Raw genomic sequence first — 23,260 nt, 5'->3', positions numbered from 1 at the left:
GCCTGCACAGCAGGGGCACCGGGGACACACCGTGGCGGCGGCGGGGAGCACGGGGTCTGCCTGGGGTGTAGCAGGGCTGGGCTGCACTTATAGCTCAGGAGGTGGAGGGGGTGGGACTCAGATTTGCATGCATGGCCTCCCCCATAAGTAGCATCTAATTGCCTCCAATTCAGAGGCACAAAGGAGGCCATTCGCACCTCCCCCGGCTCCAGGACGTCTGGGGGAGGGGCGCGGCGGTGTGGGGGGGCTGGCCACGGCCTTTCATCTCCCTACCCCCTCCCGGCTGAGGACAGCCGCTCCAGCCCGGCACCCAGGCTGGGGGCTTGTCCCGTGGCGGGGCGACCCTCTCCTCTCCCCTGGTTCGTTCTCCAATCTGCTGGTGGGCCTTCGCAGGTGCGTGACAAAGAGGGGGAGTCAGCACCCTGCTTTCAGGACAGGGTGGGCTCAGCCAGTGACATGTCTGCTGCATCCAGGCCACACAAGGCAGGGAGGGGCTGTCCAGAGAGGGGTGCCATCTGCAGGCCCTCCTGCCTGGCCCTCGCCAGCCCCCCACCCCCCAGCCCCTCAGCTGAGGTTCCTGATGGTGCCCTGGGAGCAGCCTCCGATTCTGGTGACAGAGGAGGAGGGTCTGCTGGCTCAGGGCTGGGCACCGCCCTCCTCTGCTCCCAGGAGGGTGGAGTAGGAAGGACCACAAAGTCACCACCCTGCACCAAGGGGCATGATTCAGCTGCTGCCCACTTTGAGCCGGAGCCTCAGGGGGGTGCCCTAGGGATGGTCCCCCTGTCCCCAAGGCCACTTCACTCCTGAGCTGCTAGGTCCGCGTCAAGGGCGCCGGTGCTCTTGGGGAGGCAGTGGGCACAGACAGGTGGGCGCCGCACCCCACCCCGAGACAGCACCTCACCTGGGCCTCTCTCCCAGCCTTGGCGAGACCGCATCTGTGTCCTGGGCACCATCCGGCAGACGCAGGCGTGTTGCGTCCACGGCGGAAACCCACCACCTGGCCCTAAGCGCCCACCCCGAGCCAACGGCGAGGTCAGCAGCCCGGGCTCCTGGGGCGCCGGCGCCAGTCTGGGCCGGGCACCGACGGCCGCCTTGCGACCCCACCCGGGCCGGTGGAATTCAAAGGGCTTGCGGGCCTCGCCCCGAGATTAACACCCCAGCCCCGCCTCCCCAGCCTCTCCTACTGCGAGGGGCCGGGGATGTGGGAGCCGGACCCCCACGGGCACAGCGGGAACCGCACGGCGCTGACCCCGGTCTTCCTCAAGCCCCTGAGCCGGCCGCCAGACCCCCCGAGTTCAGGCTTGCGCAGACCTCCTTCCAGGCGACTGGGTGCGGGTACCTCAACCCGGCAAAGGGAACCCCTGTCCCCTGTGAGTGCTCCACGCGCACAGACAGGCCTGGGGACGAAGGGCCACAATTGCTGGGACCCACGTCCTGGGAGCCCGAAGCTCTCCCGTATGAAGCGCCAGCCAGGGCCGTGCGCCGTGGCTTTCCAAAGCCCCTTCCAGTACCCCATCATTTCAGCTCTTTCAGGGCCTCCTCACCCCACACCCGCACCTTCCTCAGCACCCCCACCTCGCGCGGGAGGGTTACTCCCCAGTCGGGACCCTCTAAGGCCCCGCGCCCTCGCCCCCGCCTGCCTGAACCCCGCCTCAGCAGGGTAGAGGCCCCCCGCCCCGCCCGGCTGGCTCCCGTCCAGTGGGGGGATCCTCCCCTCCCGCTACCCCGGGCAACCCCCGCCAGCGACAGCCACGTCGGCGCGCCTGCCGGCAGACTGCTCACTGCGCTTTGGCGCAGCGTTTGGGGTTGCCTGGACCCTGCCCCGCCACCCTCGAGCCGGAGCCTGCACTCCGGGTGGCTGCCCTTCCTCGGAGACCCGTGGGTTACAGGCACGGTCGGCTCTCGGCATTCACGTCGGGGCGGCGTCCCGCCAATTCCGCGCCTGCACGCCACGGAGTCGCCTCCCGCATGTCCCCGCGAGGGTGCTGGGCCGGGAGGCGCGCGGCGGAGGCGCCCCCACTCTCGCGGTCGCCGTCTGTCACTGCGAGACCTGGCAGCCCCGCGCCTCGGCCTCCCTCGGGTCCCCGCCCTGCGGAGCCCTGCGCCGTCCCGTGGTCCCGCTGCCTGGGACCCGTCGGGTTCTCAGCCACGCGCGCCCTGCCCCCAGCCCGTCGGGCACCGAAGCCCCGCCGCCCCAGTGTCGCTCCGCCCCTCCGCCGCCGCCACGCCCTCCCCTGGCCTCCCAGCCTCCCCTGCCCTACACACGCCCCTTGAACCCAAGGGCTTGCTTGTGGAAAAAACCCAGAAGGGAGTGTGGGGGTGAGGTGGGCAGGACCCCACCCCAGCTAGGTGCGGGTCTGGGGAGACGGCACCTGGTGTCGTGAGTTAGAGCCTCATCTGGAAGGGGCTGCTGATGGGGGCAGCTCACTTCCGTCCGTCTGTCTGGGTCTTCCTGTCCTTGGGTGGGCCTCCCTCCCACAGCCCCCTTTCCTAGGAGGCCCCTCTCCCAGGAAGAGCTCACCCTGCAGTTGCCACAGGAAACGCGAGGAAAGGGCCCTGCCTCCCTCGGCCCCCTCCATCCTGCCCTGGGGGCGGGTGGACAGGCAGGGGCAGGGGGACCACCGGAAGGGACCAGTGTGAATGCAGGGCCCCAGCCCTGCTGCTCCCCCAGGCAAGGCAGGGCGCTGGAGGCCAAACCTACCCCCCCACCCCCCACGGGGTTCTGTGACGCTGTGGGAAGTAGGGGTCCAGGACCCAAGCAGGCCCCTGGGGCAGCAGCGTGTGTGAACTGAACGTGCTGGCCCTGCGCCCGCGAACTCGCCCGCCTGCGGGCTGAACACAGCCGTTGAGCACCAGCTGGTGGCCTGCGTGGGCGGGGTGCGGGGTTTTAAAAGAAGGTGAAGAGAGAGGAGTGAGGAGCCCAGTGTTCTGTACAGCGGGAAGGTCTCAGGCTCCAGGCCTTTCACTTGGGTGAAAGGGGATTTGGCAATTGAATTAAATGTGAATTTCAAGGCAATGTCCTGAGCGTAGGACCCTAAACCAAGGACAGGTAACACCAGGGTACAACGGGATTTCACGGAAGGGCTGAATGTGCAGGCTGAGGCACACGTGGGGGTTTACCTTAGATTAAAAAGTTTAGTGTCTCAGTGACCACATGCGGCTGGTGGCTGTCGTAATGGACAGTGCAGTTCCGGAACGTTCCCACCGGAAGTCTCCTGCCACACGGAGTTGCCCCAGGCACATAGGAAACAGCAGGGACCAGGCAGCTCAGACAACAGCAGCAGTGGATCAACCGATGCAGAAGGGACCCCTGGGTCTTCAGGAAGGGCCCTCCTTTCTGGGAGACTCTGGTGGCAAAGATGACAGCTGGGACAGATGGGAAGGGATTGGTGGTGCCGGGGGAATGGGACAAGCTCATGCACAGGGGTGTGAGCGATTACAGGGCTGAGTCACACCGCGGTTAGGGACAACGCAGACAGAAAGGGAGAATTTGCGCGGAGCGCCCTGCTGCTGGGAAGGGGGGTCTGCCCCAGGAAGCTGACATTAGCCGTCCCTGGGAGCAACCAAGCCCGCAGCCCCGGCGTGGGGCACTGTTTGCAAAGGCCGGAGCTGGTTCCAGTCTGCTGGCTGCCCACCCAGAAGCAAGCTGGGCTCTGAGGGCACAGTGCTGCCACAGCCCTGCATGAGGGGACAAATGGCGATGAGGATCCCTGTTAGTTCTGGTGTGGGCCTGACTCAGTCCTGAGCACACAGTGGGGTGGCATTCAAAGGACTTGGGAAATAGCACAGCCAGCCTCTTGTCCCTGAAGCTGCTCCCTCCCATGGTCCCTACTCATCACCCGAGCTGGTGAGGCACACAGTTGTGTGCACACTTTAGGGACCTCAGCGCAGAGAATGAGCATGCAGGTAAGTTCACTAGGAATTGACAGCACCCGGTAGAAACACTAGCTAGATGGGTGCCCCAGGTGAGTGGACAGTGGGCGACAAGCCATCCAGTGTGGCGTTGCGGTAACTGCATGTCCTGTAAGTCATAAGGGTGCCAACCGCAGCCACTGGGATGGCCACCATCAAAGCCAGGAAACACGGTTGGCGATGTGGCGGCAAGGTCGGGACCCTGTGCACTGCTGGTGGGAGCGTAAGGGTGCAGCCGCTGGGGGAGAGCGTGGGGCTCCTCAGAGCAGGAAACACTCGACCACTGCAATCCAGCAATCACCCTTCTGCGTCTTTATCCAGAAGCATTGAGAGCAGGGTCTTGAGCAGGTCTCCGCACACCTGTGCTCACAGCAACGTTACTCACAATTGCCAAGAGGCAGGAGCAAGCCAAGTGTTCTCGCACCAACGAACGAAGAAAACGAGGGCCATCCACACCAATGGCAATCATTCAGCCTTGAACAGAAGGGAACCCTGCCTGACACAGGCCACCTGGAGGACGCTGTACTCATTCCAGTAAGCCGCCACACGAGGACAAGTGCAGCGTGGTTCCCCTGGACCGGGCTCCCTAGAGGCGTCACATTCATAGACAGGAAGTGGAATGCACGTCCCCAGGCTGGGGGAGGGGAGGGTAGGGGTGGGAGTTAGTCTTAATGGGGGACATAGGGTTATTTTTAGAGAGAGGGGAAGGGAGGGAGAAAGACAAGAGAGAAACACCCATTGGTTGCCTCTTGCACGCCCCCAGCTGGGGCCCTGCCTCGCAACCCAGCAACGTGCCCTGACTGGGTTTCCAACCTGCGCCCTTTTGGTTTGCAGGCTGGTGCTCAGTCAACTGGGCCACCCAGCCAGGGCTGAGTTGTATGTGTATTTTGACACAACAAAAGGAAAAGGTGGGGACCTGCTGACCAGGAAGGCCCACAGTGAGACCAAGGGGGATGAATCTCAAGTCTGAAGAGAGGTGCTGGGAGGTCTCGTGGTCAGGCACAGGGATGTGCCAGAGGCCAGGGACGCCGGTCCCCCTGGGGCGTGCCCAGAGCCAAGCCCAGGACTTCCAGCCTAAGACACACTGTATAGGGGTCCCTGCCTCACCTCCCAGAGCCGAGAGCCTCGGGCGGGGGCCTTTCCAGGACAGACAGTACAGTCACTAGCCAAGGAGGAGCTGGGGTGGCCAAATTTCTTCTAGCAAAGCCCTTTCCTGGGAGGAAGCGGCCCACATGGCCCCACAGTCAACAGGGTACTGAGGCCCCGGGGTTTTCCTGGCGTCCTCAAATCTCTCAGATTCAGAAAAGTAAGTTGTTTTTTTCCGGTCCTAAGGCAGCACTTCTCCAGGACAGAGTCCACTGTGACTCCCGGTTTGCTGGGATTCGGGCCCCAGGGGTGGGGTGTGTGCAAGCTGGACCTTCACACAGTGGCTCCAGCAGCTTGGAGATCCTCGGGGACGGCAGCAGGGACATCCTGGAGCTGACGCAGGGAGCCTCACACGAGGTGTCCCTTGGCGTCAGTGCTCCGGGTTTGGTCCTAGGCAGAGCCCGCAGGGCCAGCCTGCAACACAGCTCAGCTCGGCTCCCCGGGGACCCTGCTGGCTGAGGGTCCAAGTGGGGCCTTTTCAGTGCCTCCCGAAAACGCCTGGGGGAGGGGCCGCAACCCCACCAGTTGGAGCCCCCAGCCCTCCTAGAGCTTTGTGGCCCCAGGCAATGGCTGAAGTCTCAGAATGAGCCCCTAGTTGGTGGGCTGCCCCCCACTCACCCTCCCCTCCAGCAGCATTGTTATGCGGCCGCTGCGCCTCAGGACACTTCCTATTTCCACCCTGGCAGGGATCATCTCGGGCCCCACCCGGTACTCTCTCAGCCAGACCCCCAGGTCAAGGGTGGGGCTCTCAAGTAGTTTGGAAAACACTCCCAGCGACTTTGATAAAAACTCAAAATGGCAGGTACCCTGGCCTCAGCCGCCCAGCCCCCACCAGCCGGGCCCACCAGGGCCGGTCCCTCCCCCCGGGCCAAAGCCAGCCCCTCCCTTAGGCGTGCGCGGCTCTCGCCGGAGTCCCAGTCCCAGCGAGCTGGGCCTTTGGGAACGCCCTGTCTGCGGGGCTCAGGGAGCCTGTGTGGGGCCCAAGGCCGCTCACACCCCGCAACCCAGGCCGCGTTCAGCCAGCCTTCCCTCGGGTGGGGACCAGCCTCCCCCTTGTTTCGCTCAGCAGGGCTCGCCCCCCGCAGCTAGTGTGTGCCGGCGGAAAATCCCGGCAGGCAGCCAGCCTGAGGACCCCAACCTCGGGATTCCACATCCACAGCCCCTCCCCCCGCAGACTGGCCAGCACCCCCCACTAACTCCGGCCCAGCGACCCCCCCATACGCCCTCCGGGTCCTCCTCCTCCTCCTCCCTAGGATCCCGAAGCCATTTTGACCTCGCCCTACTTGTAGGGGGCCGCTCCTACCTAGGCGGGACCTGCAGGCATTGAGTCGGTTAAGTCGGGAAAACGTAACTTTTTTTTTTATTGAACGTACCTAGGAGTGGGGGGAGGGCAACAGACCGGGGCCACGGCCGGGCGAGCCCGGGCGCAGGCCAGGCCTCACTGGCGCGGCTCTCCCAGGACGCCCCGCTCGGCGGCGGCGCTGCCCAGGATGAAGCCCACCGCCAGGGACACGGTCTGGTCAAAGGAACCGCGGAGCTGCTCCACGTGCTGGTTCAGGGTCAGGAGCTGGTCGCGCAGCGGGCCCAGGACGGCCACGATGTCGCCCAGGTGCCCCAGGGTCTGCAGGAGGGCGGCGTTCAGCGACGGGGGCGCAGGCTGCGGGGCCGCGGGGCTCTCAGGGTGGCCCGGCGGCGAGTCGGGCTCTTCCCAGGCGGGGTCGAGGGTCGGTGGGGAGCCGGGGGCGTGGAGGGGCGCGTGGTCTTCCGGGCGGCCGGGCCCGGGGGTTAAGGTGGGGAGGGCCGTCGGGGAGCCGGCGGCGCGGGGGGCCTCCGAGGACTTGGGCGGGGACGCGTTGAATCTGAGCGTCCAGGCGGGGTCCACGTCGGGGTCGCGGGCGGCGGACAGCGACGGGGCGTCTGTAACGCGGAGCGGGTGCGGTTGGCCACGCGGGCCTTTGCCGCTCCCCCACCGCCAGTCCCCTCCCCACCCATCTGGGTTTCCGGCCGCACACCCCCCCCCTCCACCACCCCACCTACCCGGCTCTGCGGGCACGCCGGGCGCTGGGCGGCGGCCGCGCGGGGGTCGCCCGGGCCCGGGGGAGCGGCGACGGCCGCGCCTGCGGCCGGTGTCGCCGAGCAGCCCCATGAGCTCTCGGATCTGCGCGTCGAAGGGTCCCGGCGGCTGGTCGTGCGTGTCGCGGAGCTTGTCCTTGAGGAACTTGTAGCGCCGGCGGCACTGCGCGGGCGTGCGCCGCACCTGCTGGCGGGCCAGCTCGGCCGACACGCGCCGGTAGATGGGCAGCGCTCGGCGGCGGTCCAGCAGGAGCGCGCGCCACACGGTCGGTTGCAGTAGGGTGCCCAGCAGCAGCTCCGTCTCGTGTGCGCTCCAGGGCGTGCGCTGAGCCGAGCCTGGGGACACTGGAGACCCGAGGGGTTCGGGGGCGCCCGAAGCGCCTGGCGAGACGGGTCGTCCAGGCGGGGTCCCTGGGACGTCTCTGGCCGTCTGGGGCTCGAGGTCTGGGCTGACTTGCGCCAGCGGTGCGGGGGGCGCGGGCGGGGGTGGCCGCCGCGGCCTGAGCAGCATCTTGGGGCCCGGGGCAGGGAGGAGATGACGCGCTAGTGTCCGGGCGGCAGCCCGCAAGGCCGCCCACACGCGCTCTGAGGCCCCTGTGCGCTTCCGCCCTCCGTCGAGCTGGAGGTGAGCAGGGTCTCCGCGGCCCTCCCCCCGCCCGGCCCCTCCCCGCCCCGCCCCCTCAGCGCGCCAAGTTCAACTTCGGCTGTTTCTGCGCCTTGGTCTTCTGGCGAGCCTTCCTGGCCCCTAGGCCGCAAGTGCGGGAGCAAAGCCCCGCCTCCGCCCGACGGGGAGGAACCGGCCATACTAATGTGGTTGGACTTTTTAAACTGTTGGATTGAGATGCAAACTAATACGGTGACGTGCACTAGGCGCCAGTTCAACTCGAGTTTACGCATGTGCCGTGCCCTCTCGCCGCTGCGCAGAGCGGCGCTGGAACGTTCTAGTCGGAAGACACCCGCGCCCCCCTCTCTGTTGCCTTGGTGGACCGGAAGGTGTTTGCAGATCCGACTTGTCGCTGGCTCTGTTCCCCGTCTTCCGGCGTGGCTTTAGGATGCGCACAGGCCACAGGAGGAGGCTGAGGGTTGGGCCTCTTAAAGAGCTGCGATCAGCGGTCACAGTTAGTGTCGTAATTCATATACTGCACAGAAAGAAACTTCTGGCCAACATTAATGGTCAGTGTAGAGTTTTGAGCATAGAAATAAGACTGGGGTGCCGGATATCACTGTTTTTGTTCAACCTTATTCTAGAAGTTCTGGCCGGAGCAATAAGACGGGAAAAATGAATAAGATGGGTACAGACGGAAAAGGAAGAAATAAAACCGTCTTTATGTGCAGGTTGCATGATGGTATACCCTGGAAATACAAATAACGCACACCTACATTACTAGAATTAATAAGTGAACGTAAGGTCATTTAATGAACAACGAACAAGTCAGTTTTATTTCTGTATAGTTTTTACGACTGCTTAGTTTGGGAAAGTTGTAGATTTGCGGCCAGGTCGCAAGCAGCACAGGCCCCTGTGCTTCCCTCGCACGAGCGTCTGGGACTGGGGTCCGTTTGTCAGAGCTGAGGAATGAACGTCAGTGCAGCCCTGTTGGCCAGACCGCAGGCTTGATTGGGGTCGTACCAGGTTCTCCACCGATGTCCCAGGGTTCCGTCCAGGGCCTCCGTCTCCTGCTGGGGCATTCCTCAGTCCCTGACAATTTGCAAACTGGTATTTTGTGGAATGCCCCTCAGTTTCTGTTGCTGGTGTCCTTTTACTGTTTCTGGGAAGAAGACCACAGAGGGTCCCTGTGATGTTCACCTGGTTTCCGGGAAGGTGGTGCCTTTGGCCCTCCACTGTGAGGTCACCGTCTCCCCATTTCTGGCCTGCAGTGGGGGCCCGTCACTGAGTCCACCATGTGCGGTGTAACCAGGCTGCCCCAGGGCCTCTGCCTGTATTAGGACTTCTCTGGTACCTCTCCTGCCTTCGACTCACGCACACATCAGGTCACGGCAGTGCGGGCTCACGGATACCTCTCTTGCTCCTGGGCTGCAGTCTGACACAGGGGTTAGGCACTCTGATGGCACATCTGGGGCCACGGGGAGCTCTTCCCACGTCTTTTCCTCTCGGCCTCTGACCGTTGACACGCTCTGCCCCTCCCCCGTTGGCAGCACTTCCTTGCTCTGACGCTACAGTGCGCTCGTGGGCAGCGGGGACTTTCCCCCTCAATCAGCTGTTCAACTGTGTCTCCAAAAACCTGTTTGTTTGTTTGTTTGTTTGTTTTGGGAAAAGGGATCTGGAAACCCAGGTCTGGGTACAGGGTTGTCACGGCTTCTAAGACACTGATTTGGAGTATCCTCCCCCAGGGGATTTCTGGAGGTGTCTGGAGACACTGCTGGTATCACAACCTGGGCGCGGGGGGGTGGGGGGGGGCCTGCTGCTGCTCGTAGTGGTGGAGACCGGAGATGCTGCAAACCCTCCTGCAGAGCCCAGGGCAGCCCCACGGCAGAGGGTCCCCCCAAAGGCCAGTGGTCGGTGACAAGCGCACTGGCCGCATCTGCCTCCGGAGATTATTTCTGTGCCCCTCATCCTTGTCCCCCGCACTGCAGGGTGCTCTCGCCTCCCCAGGGCTTCCCTGCAGCTTTTTCTCTGCCAGCAGGACGCCGGCTCCCTGTCCCAAGCCTGTTATTTACCAGCCCTCCTGTGCCGAGCTCGGCCCCTGTGCGCAGCCGCCATGGGCTCAGTGGACTGCTCCTTTGGCTGCAGCCTGACATTTCCCTTGAAAACGCTGCAGCAGTGAGAGAGGCAGATGAGCCGGGCAGAGGGTGGGGGTGGGGGGCAGGTGGCAGCTCCGGCCCAGAATCCCACGTCCCACGTCCAAGGAGGACTCCCACTGTCTTGGCAGGTGGCCTCAGCCAGCCACACCTGCAACAGGACACAGCAGGAGACAGCAGGGCCTGCAGGGGCAGCTGGCGGGCCTGGGGCTGGGGGCTGGGCTGGGGGCTGGTTGGCCGCCCTCAGCCCGAACTGCAGTTGCTTACCGGGTGTGGCAGGCCACTCCACGCAGCCGTGAGAGCCACACTGGCTGGTTTTGCTGGTGACTCTTTGGTCAGAGCTGGGGTGGGGGCCAGGGGGACTCCTCTTCAGTCCCTCGTCATGGGCAGGTGGGGCGGCTGCTGCTTCCTGGGCTGTGGCCCAGCTGTTTGTGGTCCCACAGGTCTTCTCCAGGTGGCATGTGCTGGTGCCCGGGTGGCTCCTGGGCTGGCTGGGTGGCTGGGTGTCTGTCCACCTTGGGCTGCTCCCTGCCTGCTGCTCCGTCTCAGGGCAGTCAGACCACCTGTGTGGCAAGGACTGTGCCCGGGACATCGGTGGATTGCACTGGGCTCCGTCCATTGCAGGACGGGACCTCCCGGATGGCCGGGGAGCGCGGCTCATTGGGGGACCTCAGGGGTCGTCGGCTTTCAGTTCTTGTTGGTTCGGTGGGCTTGGGGCAGTGAAGGGACACCTGTCTTGCTGGCGCCTTGCTTGTCTCAGGAGGGAAGAGGTACCAGGGTTTAGTGACTGTAACGCAGCTGAGGGCCCAAACCACCTGCCCCGTGACTGGGACCCTGGAGCCGCCTGACAGCGACAGCTTCTGTTCTGTCCTCTTTATAAGACCTGACTCTTCTGAACTTGCCTGCGGGCAGAGCGCTTCACCTTTCATACAGGAGCCCCTAGCAGATCCGTTAGCTCCTCAGAAAACACCAGCACTAAGGTGCCCCGAGCACTGTGAGCTCTCGGCAGTCCCCCACCAGCCCTGACCCCACCCATGAGGAGACCCTGGCCAGCCAGGCGCCGGTGAGGTGTTCCACCGCTGTCCTGCCCACAGGCTGCCGTGAAGTCTGGGCGCCCGTGTGCCCACGGGGCTGGGCTGTTGGTGGCAGAGCAGCTGCGGGTGGTGGTGCTGGGAGCCTTGGGGACTCAGACACAATACTTCGGGTGGTTTGCAGCCTCCTCCAGAGGAAGTATTTGCTGCAGTGAGTTTGCTGTCCCCAGGCCCACGTGTCCTGGTGGGGCCGCAAGACAAAGGAGGCGGTAGCCTTGCCTGTCTCCGCGCCCCCTGAGAACGTGGCCGCGGCCTGAGCACCTTCTTGCACCGACTGTCTGTTGTGAAGCGGCCTCCACTCTGACCACAGAGGAGAAACAAAGTCTGAGCCACAGGGACGCTGTCCTGGTAGAAATGACTTTATTTAGAAACCTGTGCTACACGACACGAGGCTGCCATGCAAACCTCATGCTTAAGCCCAAAGCCCCGTCCGCTCCCCAGATAAATGGCGTAAATCGCGCGACTGGAATGTTTGTTTGTGCTGGACGCTAATTTTGCCTCAGGCTCTATGGCCTATCTTGTTCAAAATTTGAGAATGTAAGAGTTGATTGGCAGAACATAATCCTCCTATAAAAGCCTAAAATAATAAAATAAAGCTGCATCTGGTTGGGGTTTCGTACGTGGCAGAGCAGCTCCCTCGTTGCGATCTATTGAAAGTCAGCCCTCGACACAAGGGTTTGTAAAAAAAAGAAAAGAAAAGAAAAAAGAAAAAAAAAAAGCTGCATCTGCGTGGCCAGGAGCCGGGGCCCTGAACCCCATTTAAGCAGGGCCTGGAGCTGGAAGTGAATTTAGATGGGAAGCACAGCCTGACGTGGGAAGAGCAGTGTGTTATCACGGTAACAGCTTTCCTAGAAACACCACTAGCTGGTTGCTCTAAAGAATCCCTAATTCTGAAACTCAGAAGAGCCGTCGTGGGTCTTGCAGTGATTTGCAACCCAAGAACGTGGGGGCCTGGGATGGTGCCAGGGGCCTAGCCTCCCGCAGTGGGGAAGAGGCCCTGAGGGGGCTGTGAACCACCCACCCACCCACTGAGCAGCACTCAGCCCCCGCCCTGCGGGAACAGCCCCCTGGAAGAGCTCTGTGTGGCCCACTTTCATTTCCTGGTTGGTTTTGATAAAGCACAAGGGTGGCCAGCGGCGGGAGCCCAGGCATGGGCCAGGGCATGGTGCGTGGCTGCTGCAGGCGGTGGGCATCAGTCACAGCCCAGGGCTGCCAGGCCACCAGATGGGCGGGCACTTCTGGGCCCCCGAGGCTGCCTCTGCTTTGGAGCTGCAGGGTCCTGCGTGCTTTGCTGGGAAGCAGAGCCTTGGCTGGGGTGCAGCTGTCCCACCAGGCGCTGCTTTTAGTGGGGGCCAGCAGTAGGAGGCCTGGAGGGGAGGGGCGGCGGGAAGGGCAGCAGCCCCACTCCGCTGGGCCTGGGCGGTGGGGTAGGGTGGGGGAGCCAGGGGAAGTGGGGCTTGGGGATCTGGGGGTTGAAGTGTGAGCCAGGTTGGGGCTCAGGCCACTGGGAAGACTCAGGGGGCCAAAGGAAGGGTTCAGAACCCCTTGGGACCTGTGCTTGGCATTGGGGTCAAAGGTCAGCCTTGGTCCGTTGTTGCTGGGCACTAGGAGGCCAGACCTATGGAAACCAAGTTAAACGTGCATCTGGGCAGGCGGTTGGGGTGGGCCGGATTGCTGGAGAATGGGGAGAGTCCTTCCTCTGATCCTGGGGCGTTCACGTACTCTGTTTTCATTTAAAATTCTTAAATTTTCTAGGGGAAACACCCAGCCCTGCACGGGTGTCCGTCCTCCCCCAGTTGCAGTGTGAGCCCCATGTCCCCCTATTCTGGCACCCAGAGGCCCCGGCTGGGCCTGGGTTGGGGGTCCCTAGTCTAAGGTGGTGGGTGCTGTGCCCACGGGGCCGTGGGGCCTGGAGCAGTGAGCAGGCGGGCTCCTTTCTCGCAGCTCTGTCCGCAGTGTGGGATCCCATGCCCAGACCCACCATCCCGTGTCACTGGAACGTGGCCTTCATTCTCCGTAACTTGTCCTGAATCTTCCGGGAATGCTTCTCACTGGCGAGCTGGTGGCAGCTGGCCCTGCTGTCTGCGGCCAAGATGGACACGTCCGCCCCGCTGAACCGCGCCATCCTCTGCCTGAGGCAGGACTGCAGCTTGGGGTCGGGGGCGAAGGAGTAGGGGTTCTCCTGGAAGGCGTGCACCTGGCTCACCACCTTGGCTATGTTTCTGTGTCGGGGAAAGAGTGGGGGCGTCAGTGCGGGAGCCACAGGGGCTGCCCTCCGCGGCTCAGGAGGCCGTGCCACCCCGACCGCCGGAGCCCGAGCTCCTCGAAGGACAAACTTTGAGCCAAACCTCATTTCATGACTTAGCCTGTTGTCTGTCTGCCCATCCGTCCATCCTCTTTTCATTTCACAAATATTTACTGAAAATCTGTGTCCCCAATCGGTGCTAAGGGCCCCCACGTGAATGAAACCTGCCATCAGCCGCTGGGGATGTGGGCTCTTTGAGGGGTGTCGCCCAGTGTGTGTGTCTCCCCAGTGCTGGCTTCAGGGGCGGCTCGAGCCGACCCCTGTGAGCGTCCATGGCCTGGGCAGCGGCCGGCGCCGTGAGCCGGGTCTCTCCCCGGAGAGCTGTGAGTTAGACGCTGGCCAGCAGCCCCAGGCGTCCCCGAGGACACTGGGGCTCAGAAGCGGAAGTCCGTCACTGCCAGGCTGGGGGTGGGTGCAGGCTCTAAGAGATACTCCCGGGTTTGCAGGAAGAGGCAGCGTGTGTGGCATGACCTCGTTCTCGTGAGCAAGGACACGGGCAGGCGATGCCGCGCACACGTGACCCAGTCCAGGAGCCTGAGCTCGGCCCGTGCTCTCTGCTCTGTGGCGTTGCTGATGGCCTTCCTTCCCTGTTTTGTCGACCCGGGTTTGGTGACCTCGTGCATCACGTGTGCACGGTGGCATCTCTAAGATTGGTGGCTGAAAGGGGCCGTGCACGTAGCTGGCGGGAGCCATTGGCTGCACGTCCTGGGCTGTGTTCACAGAACGAGGCCACCTGCCCTTGATCCTGAGTGTGTGGGCCTGGGCCAGGTCCTGACCAGCTCCCTCACCTGCCTGTGTGGTTGGGGAGAGGACAGGCAGGGAGAGAACGGGGTGCAGTGCCGGTTTTGGGGTGAGGACCCCCACAGCACTGGACATGGGCCTGGGGCGCTGAGGACAGGCGGGGCTGGAGGTGCAGCTAGCGAGGCCCCTCCCAGGGCAGGAAGCACAGTGTCCTCCATGGCCGGGGTCCTGGTGGTGGTTTTTCCAACTGGACCCCACTCTGCGCCTCCCAGGTGAGCGTCCAGCTGTGCCGGGCAGGGGGACGGCGGGCTGTAGCTCTAGGGAGGGGACCAAGGAGGACAGTGGGGGCAGGGGGAGAGGGGAGATGGGACACCTGGGGGTCGGGGAGGGCAGTCAGTGCTAACTGAGGTGAGGTTCACGGTGGGCCTGGATCTCCCAATAGGAAGGTGGTGGTGACATGCTGGCCCTAAGTCTGTGCAGACGGAGGTGGCTGCCATCACAGGGGTAGGGGGTGGGGAGGCCTGGGGCTGCGTAAGGGCTGAGTAGGGGGCAGTGGGCCCAGGCCTTGGGAGCAGGAGCGTGGGGAGGCCCTTACCTGAGCTTGCTCCACCTGTGGGCCCCGTTGGTCATGGTGAAGCCCCCGGTCTCCAGCTGCTGGACGTGCATGGCCAGGAGACGGGCGGAGGGCAGGGTGGGCTGGGCCCGGAAGCGCCGCCCTTCCATCAGACACAGGCTGTCGCTCTTCAGGAACACCTGGGGGCCAGGCTGGAGGTGAGCCCGGGGCACTGAGCCAGGGGCTGCTGCAGCACAGTCACCCCTCGGGGCACCCTGTTCCTGCAGAACGGTGCCACAGCCTTTGGGTCTCCAACTTGGCCAAATGCACCTGGGATTGTCGGGTTGGGGGTCAGAAGTCCAGATGTCTGAGGGGAACCTTGACCCCTCAGAAAGCTGCTGAAATGGCAAATCCCTTCCCCAGAAAGGAGCCAGGGGACCCAGCTGCCCAAAGGAGACCCAGCTGGGCTGGCCAGTGGCAGGGTCGCGCCTGACGTCCACCGAGGACGCATGCACAGGGCTGTGTCTGGGGCCTGCTCTGTAGCCGTATCTGGGGACATGCCCCATCGCGCTAATGCTGTTGCCTCACATGTGACCGCACGAGGCCATCCCTGCGTGTTGCAGGAGGCGGCCGGCCATCAGCCGAGCTCAGGTCCTCTGGGCGCCTGCTCCCTGTGCCACTGGCCAGCAGGTGGCTTCCGGAGCCCCTGAGCTCCTGGGTGCCTTTGCCCAGGCGAGATGGGGGAGGCCGGGGCCCCGATGCTGGCTCTGCGGGCGCCACCCCAGCTATGCAGGTCGTGTCATTAAGGAGCAGCCCCCCGGGGACACCGCTGCCCGGAGCTCACGCCAAGCGGGCAAGCAGGAGTACCTCCACGGCTTTCAGCTCCTCCATGACCTCTGCTATCTTTGCGGGTAGAATCCTCCAGGCCTGGAAAGAGAGTGCAGGTGAGAGCCGGCCCCGCGGCGGAGGCCAGCGCCACCGGCCTGCAGCCTCGCACTCACCGGGGACTGCCTCACGGCAAGGTGCTCCAGGCCCCCCAGGATCTGCATGGCAGTCGCGAAGTTCCTCTGCTCGTAGCACAACTTTGCAATCAGCAAGAACTTGGACAGCAGGTTCACCTGCAACTGACACAGGAAGCAGGTGTTCAGCACCTTCCGGCTACGGAGGACGCACAGGGGCTGTTACGGGCCCTGCGAGAGGAGGCTGGCGTCAGGCCCCTGTCCCCCGGCCCCGCATGCCAGGGGCAGGCGGGGACACAGGTCTGAGTGGTGGGAGGGGGGCTGGGCAGGAGAGTGGCATTACTGAAAAAACAAAAAGACAAATGCCCTATGAACATAAAGATGGACAGTGAAGTCAACCGCAGACCCCACAGGTGCCGTCACTCTTGGGAGAAACTTATGCGCCGGGCGGGAGTGGGACAAATCAGGGTGGATGCAGCTTCCGGACTAGGAAGGGTGGCCACCCCAGGGAGACAGAGCTCGAGTCGCTGGAGGGATCGGGTCCACAGCAGGACACGCCTGTCTGACCGGGGATCGGTCCCATGTGGCCCCACTGCTTCCTCTGGGGTTTGTTGGCCACTGGGGTCAAGGCCACCGGGTTTGATGGGAAGACCCCTGAGTGGCCCCAAAGGGAGGTCACTCCTGAGGTCGCCCTGTCACAGCAGGCTGGAGGGGCTGAAATTACGGACCCACGGACAGCGCTTGGGTTTCACCACCAGAGACATCTAGAAGGTTCCGGAGAAGCATCAGACCCCTTGTTCAGAGCTGCCTCACCCTGCACACTGTCCCCACAGCCAAGGCCCTTCTTCAGGTGAACACAGCACCTGCAGGTCACAACCAGACACCCTTCCACTGGGCGTGACCCTCCTCTAACATGATTTTGATGCACAGAGGTTGCAGGTGACATGGATGGTCCCTGGAGGTCATTCACCATCACGACCTTCCGGCTACCTGACCTGAGTGCCTCCCACACGATCCTAAAACAATTCCCCTGCTCATACTTTTTAAGTTGACATCGAAATTGTTCCTTTGTATATTTAAATAGATGCGAAGTATGTAATTTCAAATGCTTCAGATAAACCTGTCCCATCACTTTTTGCTTTGTTTTTAAAAAAATTTTTGTGGTAAAAAAATACAGGCCATAAAATGCGTTTTTCGACACAGTTCAGTAGAGCTACCCGTGCGGCCAGGCTGTGCCTCAGCGCTGGTCCTGGTGGCGGTGACACTGCACACCCGCCCCTGCCCTCCCTGCCACCGACGCCGATGCTGGGGTCCACGGAAGGCGTCCTTCTATGACTGGCTGTGCCGTGCCGAGTTGTGTCCTCAGGGTTCAACCACACTGTGGCCTGCGCCCTGATTTTACTCCTTTTCAAGGCGGAATGGTATTTCACTGTGCGATGGACTGGCTGGACTTTTCTCTTGGCTACTGTTCCAAAACCTTCAAACTTATCGTTTTTTTAAATTCTTGTTTCCTCATTCTGTTCTGGTTGACTTTTTTTTTTTCTTCCTTATGTTCCAAATCATTGATTTGAACCCCAGTTTCCTTCCCTTCACCATTGGTTTTGTGTGGGTTTTCCTTCATTTCACTTAGCATAGCCTTCACTTCTTCCCTTATGTGTTTGCCATACTCAAGCATATCTGTCAAGTCTGTGAGCATCTTTATCACCAGTGTTTTGAACTCTGCATCTGTTAGGTTGTCTATCTCCTCGTCTGTTAGGTTGGCTGTCTCCTCATTGCTGAGTTCTCCCACTGGAACCTTGATCTGTTCCCCCTTTTGGGTTATACTTCTCTGTCTCTTCATGTGTTTGTTTGCCTCCGTGTCCCAGGTAGAGCTGTCGCACCTGTTACGTTGTAAGGGGCGGAGCCTTAGGGATTCGTCAATACAGGGCGACATGTTTCACCACGTTGTGATGCTGTATGTAGGGGAGGGGCCTGAGAGGGAACAATGCTGCCTGCCCAGCACTCGCCCCTTTTCTAGGTACTTCTCCTACTTCTGTATGGGACTGGTGCCCCTCTAGCTGCTGCCCTGGCCATCGTTCCCAGAGTGGGTGGGTCTGTGGACGTTCTAGGACCGTGGGGGCCCTTTAAACAAGTGAACTCTGCTGAGAGACTGGCAGTTTCTGCCTCTGCCCCAACCCCCACTGGTTTGCACAGTCAGAAGCAATGAGGCTTGATTTTCCCCAGTGCTGGGACGGTGAGCCACGTGGTCTGGTCTGGTGTTGGGAGCGCTCCCCAGGTGTCCCGACTTTTTTTAATGTGTGACTGCTTTCTGCCGGCCACAGCCACCGCCTTGCCGCTGCCACCACCACCACACCGCTTCCTCTCCACCCCAGCTCCAACCCTCCTACCTGTCTGGATGAGTATTTCTTTTTTTTTTTTTTTTTTGGTTTTTCAATTACAGTTGTCCCCTTTTCCCCTAATTTCTCTCCCCCACCCAACCCACCCCCTTGGATGAGTATTTCTTCTTTATATCTTTGTTTGTTGGACTTCCATGCAGCTCGATTTTCTGGAACTTCTGGTTGTCTCCAGTTTTGAGGTACTAGTCCCTCGCTATATTGCGGTTCACTTATCGCAGCCTCGCTGTATCGCAGGATTTTTAAAAATATATTTAATTATCACGGATTTTTCGCCATATCGCAGGATTTTGCGGTACTGTATACGTATGTTGTTAAAGTTAGTAGGTTTAAGAGTGTAGAACAAATGTAAGGTTCCTACTTCACTGGGTGGGGGGGAGGGTCTGGAACGTAATACCTGTGATAAGTGAGGGCATGCTGTATTCCTTCTTGGTTGTGGAGGGAGACTCAGCGTGTCTGTCTAGGCCTCCATCTTGGCCAGAGGTCCTTGGCTCCAACTTTTCATGCTAACCCTTTTCTTGACTAGTTTTCTGATGTAAAATCAGTCTCTGGATTGTTCAGTGTCACAGCAGGTCTTTCAGAAATGTCAAGCACTGTGGCTGTAGGCTCACGTCTCGTTTTATCAGACGCGCATCCCCTGCCCAGATGCTGGTGGCCCCACAGCCCCTGGCTCCTGTGTCACGGTGAGTGCTGCTCACTGAAACCAGTCTCTGCCTCCTGCTGACGGGGATGTGGGAGCCTGTCTGGACTTTGGCACGCAGACCGCACAGGACGGAACCTGCCAGGACCTCTGTACCCACCGGTCGCGGGGCAGCTGCAGACTCAGGCCGGGAGCCCACCCTCTCCACCCTCTTGGGGCTCAGGTTTAGGAAAACCCCCAGGAGGCCGAGCCCCGTCACGGGACTGTCCTTGTTCACGTCCCTGGTGAGGTCCCGTGTGAAGACCCTGATTTGGGGAAGCTATGCCTGACGTTACAGCACATGTAACATCATGGATTAGGACGGACCGGGGAGCCAGGTGCCCTGTCCCCACATCCCGGTCTAAGGGAGGGTGGGCCAAGCAGTCCACTCACAAACACCTAAGCTTGGAATTTTCCCTAGAGCGGAAAGTAGAAAACTGTGTTTATTAAAGGGACTTGGGGTTGCCCCACGGGGGCCCGGGGGACACAGAAGAGCATCGAAAGAAGAAAAACTGCAGAAGCTGTTAATCTCAGCTGCGGATATTATCTTGGCTTTGCCACTGGCAGCCTTGGTGGCTCTGGGGCAGCTCCTGGGGCCTCGACACAGGTCACTGTCCCTCTTGGCCTGCCTGGTGCCCTGCCCAAAGCAGGCAGGTCAGATGAAGCTGAGGTACCCTGGTCCAGCTGAGCCCCAGGGACAGAGAAAAGGCTGGGCCTGGCCCCTGGGAAGTGGGCGGTGGCCTTGACTGGACCACTGACCCGAGTTTCTTTTGTTCCACCAACTGGCTGAGGGTGCACATCGTGCTGCCTGCAAGGCAGTGACCCTGTTGATCCCACCCTGGAAGCATGAAGGTTAATGGGACAGTCGGAGGCGCAGCTCACAGCTGGGACGTGGCTTGGGCAGGGGTGGGGAGGGCTGGGAGCCCCCACTCCCCCCGTGTGTGAGTGGGGCCGTGTGTGTGTGTGTGTGTGTGTGTGTGTGTGTGTACAGGTGCATGCCAGGGACTGCTGGGAACTGTGCAGGGCAGAGCGTATGCATGTGTGTGGCTGGGTGACACATGTGCAGTTCCATGGGGAACAGAGGCCTGCAGACCCCCCCCGCCCCGCCCACCCTCTGCCCCGCCCCGCCCCCGCGCCCACCTTGGAGGTGTGGCTGGTCACGATCTCCGCGGCCACCCAGGTGCTGACGTTGTCTGCGCTCCGTAGGAGCTGCAGCAGGTACTTGTCCTGGGTGTAGTCAGGCAGAAACAAGCTGCAGGTTTTCGCCAACAGAGACTCGGAGGAGCCGGCTCTGCAGGAGAGCACGTGTCACCGGAAGGACTGGCCTGGGCCTCGGCCGGCGGGTGCGCGACCGTGAGGGTCCCGCTCCGAGGCGGCCCCTGACACCAGCGCCCCCTTCAGCCAAGAGTGTCCACGAGACCCTTAGTGAAGCCCCCAAACCCCTCTGGCCGGCTGAGCACCCCAGGACCCCGCGGGGGGACGCTCACTTTGGGATGGCTGTGCTCTTGTCCATGACGCCCAGGGCCCGTGAGTTTAAGAAGTGGACGGGGTGGCACCGCTGAAACAAGTCCTGTGGAGACCAGGAGACCCACAGTCAGGCCCTTGCCCGGGACCTGTCCTCCGGGCGGCGTCCCGAGGGCGGGGGGTGGGGCTGCCGGCCCCTCACCTGCTGCAGCAGCGTCAGCTGGGTGAAGAGCTGGTGGGTGCTGTACTCAGTCAGGAAGTAAGGCCCCTTCTCGCTGGCCTTGGTGTAGGGGCTGCACATGTCCTCGAAGAAGCAGGGCTTGGGCAGGGCGGACGCGATGGTGTACTGGCGCTCCTTGTGGTGGGGCAGCCTCCAGGGGAAGCTCTGCTGGGGGGGGGGGGAGGGGCAGAGGACCCAGGCCCCAGGCCCTTCAGCCTGGCTCAGCCAGAGCCAGAGAGCAAGCCCCTCCCGCCTGCAGCCGTGGGGGCGCGAGGACACCTGCCCTGGCCGTTTCAGTGGGTCCCCCATAGACAGAGCCACTGAAGGTTGGGGCTCTTCCCACATGGAAAGGTTCCCACAGCCCCCCGTGCCCACCCCAGGACACTTCCTGATGACGCTTCCTCCCCCCCTGGGTCTCTGGTCCAAGGGTCAGGAAAGTAAGGCCATTTTAGTGCCTGGCCAGGCCCCTCTGCTGTCCCAGGACTGGCAGCATGGAACATGTGTGCACGTGTGCCCGCATGCATGTGCACACGTGCCCATGCCAGCACATACATGGGTGGGTGTGGATATGCACACTGGGTCCTGGGCCAGCAAGCCCTCCTGGGGAAAGGCCCCCACCTTGCGGGAGATGCCGTCTTCCGAGAGCCTCTTACAGAGGGCGTTGAGGGATCTGGCATCCTCCTCAGGCCCCTTGGGGTCCTCCAGGTCTGTGCCGCGTGGGGTGCCCTCAGCCCGCCGGTCAGTGCCCCCCTCCAGGAGGCCTAGCAGGTGCTCCGCAGAGCCATCCAGGGGCAGGATCTGGACAGAAGCACAGGGTCACGGCTGCGTCCTGGGCGGGTGGGGGGCCGCCGTGCCCGAGCGCTGCCTTGTGTCTGTCACCTTGGAGGTGACGAAGTCCTGGAGCCTGCTCTGCAGCCTGGCGTCCCCGGCGAAGTCCACGCTGTAGCAGTCCTCCACCCAGGCCTGCAGCAGGCACAGGCTGCGCCTGTAGATCTTGGCGAAAGTCGAGGTGGGGTCCTGGTGGGCCCTGAAGCAGATGGCCATGCCAGGGTGTGTTGGGGGTCTGAATGCAGCTCTGCCTTCCAGGGGGCACGTCAGCCCTTACCCTACCCCTTGGGGACAGGAGAGTGGCAGCTGCCACCACACCGTGGGGCTCAGGGCCTGGGGCTCAGCTCTCAGGGCGGGACCTGGCCTGTCCTGCACCTGTGCTGGTGTGCAGCTGGGGCACCCGCCACCCCTACAGCCAGCGCCCAGGACACCAGGTGCCATGTGTGGAGGGATGTGGGGGTGGGGTATCCTGTGAGCCCCTTGCCCACAAGGATAGACTGAGGCTGCTGGGGTTCCCAGCCTGGTGAGGGGGTACACAGGGGTGTGGGGTGGGGGTTCAGAAGCCAGCTCAGCCTTTCTTTTATAGGTGGGCTGTAGGACCCTGCTCACTCAGTGCCTGGGCATTGCCTGCTCTTCCCACCTGTCCCCGTCCCCACCCTGTGCCTTCTCCCAGCCCCTCCCCCAGTGGCCTCTCTGGGCCAGGCCACCGCCCCCTCCTGCCAGTGGGGGCTCCCTTCTCTGTGCTCCCCTCAACCTTCTCCAGCCCTCCTCCTTCCTGGTCAGGTCACCAGATGAGGGGCCCGGGGTCCACGTGCAGTGTATGCCCCGCCGAGCGGGCGTACCTGGACAGGGTGCTGCTGATGCGGTCGAGGAGGAAGTGCAGGAAGCCCTGGGGTGTGCAGAAGTAGCGGAAGGTGTACAGGAACTGCTGCACGTAGCCCTCCAGGAAGGCGTCGCTGCGCAGAGGGGCCTGTCAGACCCGGCCCGCGGCCTCCCGACCCCGCCTGTGCTGCCGGCGGGCAGGCACCTGCTTTCCCTGCCGCCTCGCGGGTGGTGCTCGGGCAGTGGTGCGCGTGTGCACGTGTGAGTGTGAATGTGTGGGAGCATAACTGTGGGTTCTGCATGAGTGTGGGTGGGAGTTCTGTGTGTCAGTGTGAACATGTGAGTTGTATCAGGGAATGTGAGTTGTGCATGCGTGAATGTGAGTTGCGTGTGTGAATGTGAGCACTGCATGTTGAGTTCTGTGTGTTTGTGAATGTGTTGTGTGTGAATGTGAGTTGTCTGAACGTGTGAGGCGTGTGGGTGAGCATGTGTGTTCTAGCGTGTGAATGTGTGAGTTCTGCATGTCTGACCTGTGTGTGAGCAGCACATCACGTTTTAGGGCCCCCTCGTTAGTCCCCTTCTAGAGCCTATTACTTCACACACCTGTGTGTGCGCAGTCCCAGCCCCGAGGTGGGAGTCACTGTGTTAGGAAAGAGCAACAGCTCGTCCCCAAAGCTCCGAGTCGTTGGGGTGCTACCAGGCAGGTGAGCGTAGGAGGGTCCTCACCCTTCCCCAGTGAGTGTCCCCCACCCTCAGCAGTGCCCCAGGAAGCCTCAGTCGGTGACACCACATGTGCCCATGACTGGGTCAGGGAGTGGGGAATGGGTCCCGGCAAGGCCGCCACAGGAGCTGCAGGTGAGCAGCCACCCGGTCACTCCAGGGCCTCTGTGGGCTGGGGACCCTGGCCCGGCTCAGGCCAGGCACGAGGCAGCCTCCAGCCCAGAGCTGGGGGCAGGGGCAGGTGGAGCCGAGGGGCCCCTGCAGGACCCGGGGTGCGTGTACGGATGTGGCGGGCAGCGGGGTGGCTGGGCCGGTGCTGCTGTGCCGGGTGAGCCTGTCCATCAGGCTGCGAGGCGGACCCAAGCCCTGCTCACGCCCCCTGTGGCGGCTGCACAAACGCTCCCGGGGAGCACCCTGGGCCCTGCTGTGCAGGCCCAGGGGCCAGACCACCCCCTGTTGGCGTTTCCACTTACGCAGGGGGGTTGGAGGCTCCTGCGTGTGTGTGACCTGAGGGGCCCGCCCAGCAGGTCGGCATGCGCTTGGCTGGGGCACCTGAGGCCCGGGTGCCTGTGTCCACGGACCTGCAGCCTGCGAGGC

General features: G+C 62.5%; 2 protein-coding genes across 2 annotated transcripts in view; both read right to left on the bottom strand.

The window, feature by feature from the left end:
• Positions 1–6,496: 6,496 nt before the first annotated feature.
• On the bottom strand, positions 6,497–7,642 carry UTF1 (undifferentiated embryonic cell transcription factor 1). Its single transcript, XM_090279592.1, has 2 exons — positions 7,096–7,642; positions 6,497–6,975 (listed from the first exon to the last, which is right to left on the bottom strand). Exons 1-2 carry the CDS (start codon positions 7,640–7,642, stop codon positions 6,497–6,499), a joined length of 1,026 nt encoding a protein of 341 aa, XP_090135718.1.
• Positions 7,643–11,315: 3,673 nt separating this feature from the next.
• Positions 11,316–23,260, bottom strand: part of KNDC1 (kinase non-catalytic C-lobe domain containing 1) — a 46,414-nt gene continuing 34,469 nt past the window's right edge. Inside the window, exons 22-31 of the mRNA XM_090278808.1 lie at positions 21,964–22,077; positions 21,173–21,320; positions 20,912–21,091; positions 20,276–20,458; positions 20,097–20,179; positions 19,750–19,900; positions 15,580–15,702; positions 15,446–15,505; positions 14,621–14,778; positions 11,316–13,201 (exon numbers count right to left, since the gene is read on the bottom strand). Coding sequence (XP_090134934.1) covers positions 12,970–13,201; positions 14,621–14,778; positions 15,446–15,505; positions 15,580–15,702; positions 19,750–19,900; positions 20,097–20,179; positions 20,276–20,458; positions 20,912–21,091; positions 21,173–21,320; positions 21,964–22,077 — 1,432 coding nt within the window. The 3' untranslated portion in view covers positions 11,316–12,969. The remainder of the gene's footprint in view (positions 13,202–14,620; positions 14,779–15,445; positions 15,506–15,579; positions 15,703–19,749; positions 19,901–20,096; positions 20,180–20,275; positions 20,459–20,911; positions 21,092–21,172; positions 21,321–21,963; positions 22,078–23,260) is intronic.

The sequence above is a fragment of the Furipterus horrens genome, unplaced genomic scaffold, assembly GCF_987537825.1.
Source record: "Furipterus horrens unplaced genomic scaffold, mFurHor1.1.pri manual_scaffold_5, whole genome shotgun sequence".
Classification (NCBI taxonomy): domain Eukaryota; kingdom Metazoa; phylum Chordata; class Mammalia; order Chiroptera; family Furipteridae; genus Furipterus; species Furipterus horrens.
The sequence above is the reverse complement of the archived record's forward strand: the minus strand, read 5'-3'. Positions and strand labels throughout refer to the sequence as shown.

Excerpts from the sequence above, each read along its gene's own strand:
- UTF1 (XM_090279592.1), bottom strand. The coding sequence starts at position 7,642 with ATGCTGCTCAGGCCGCGGCGGCCACCCCCGCCCGCGCCCCCCGCACCG. Across the intron at positions 6,976-7,095 it reads CGGCGTGCCCGCAGAGCCGG|ACGCCCCGTCGCTGTCCGCC; the intron begins GTAGGTGGGGTG and ends TCCGCGTTACAG.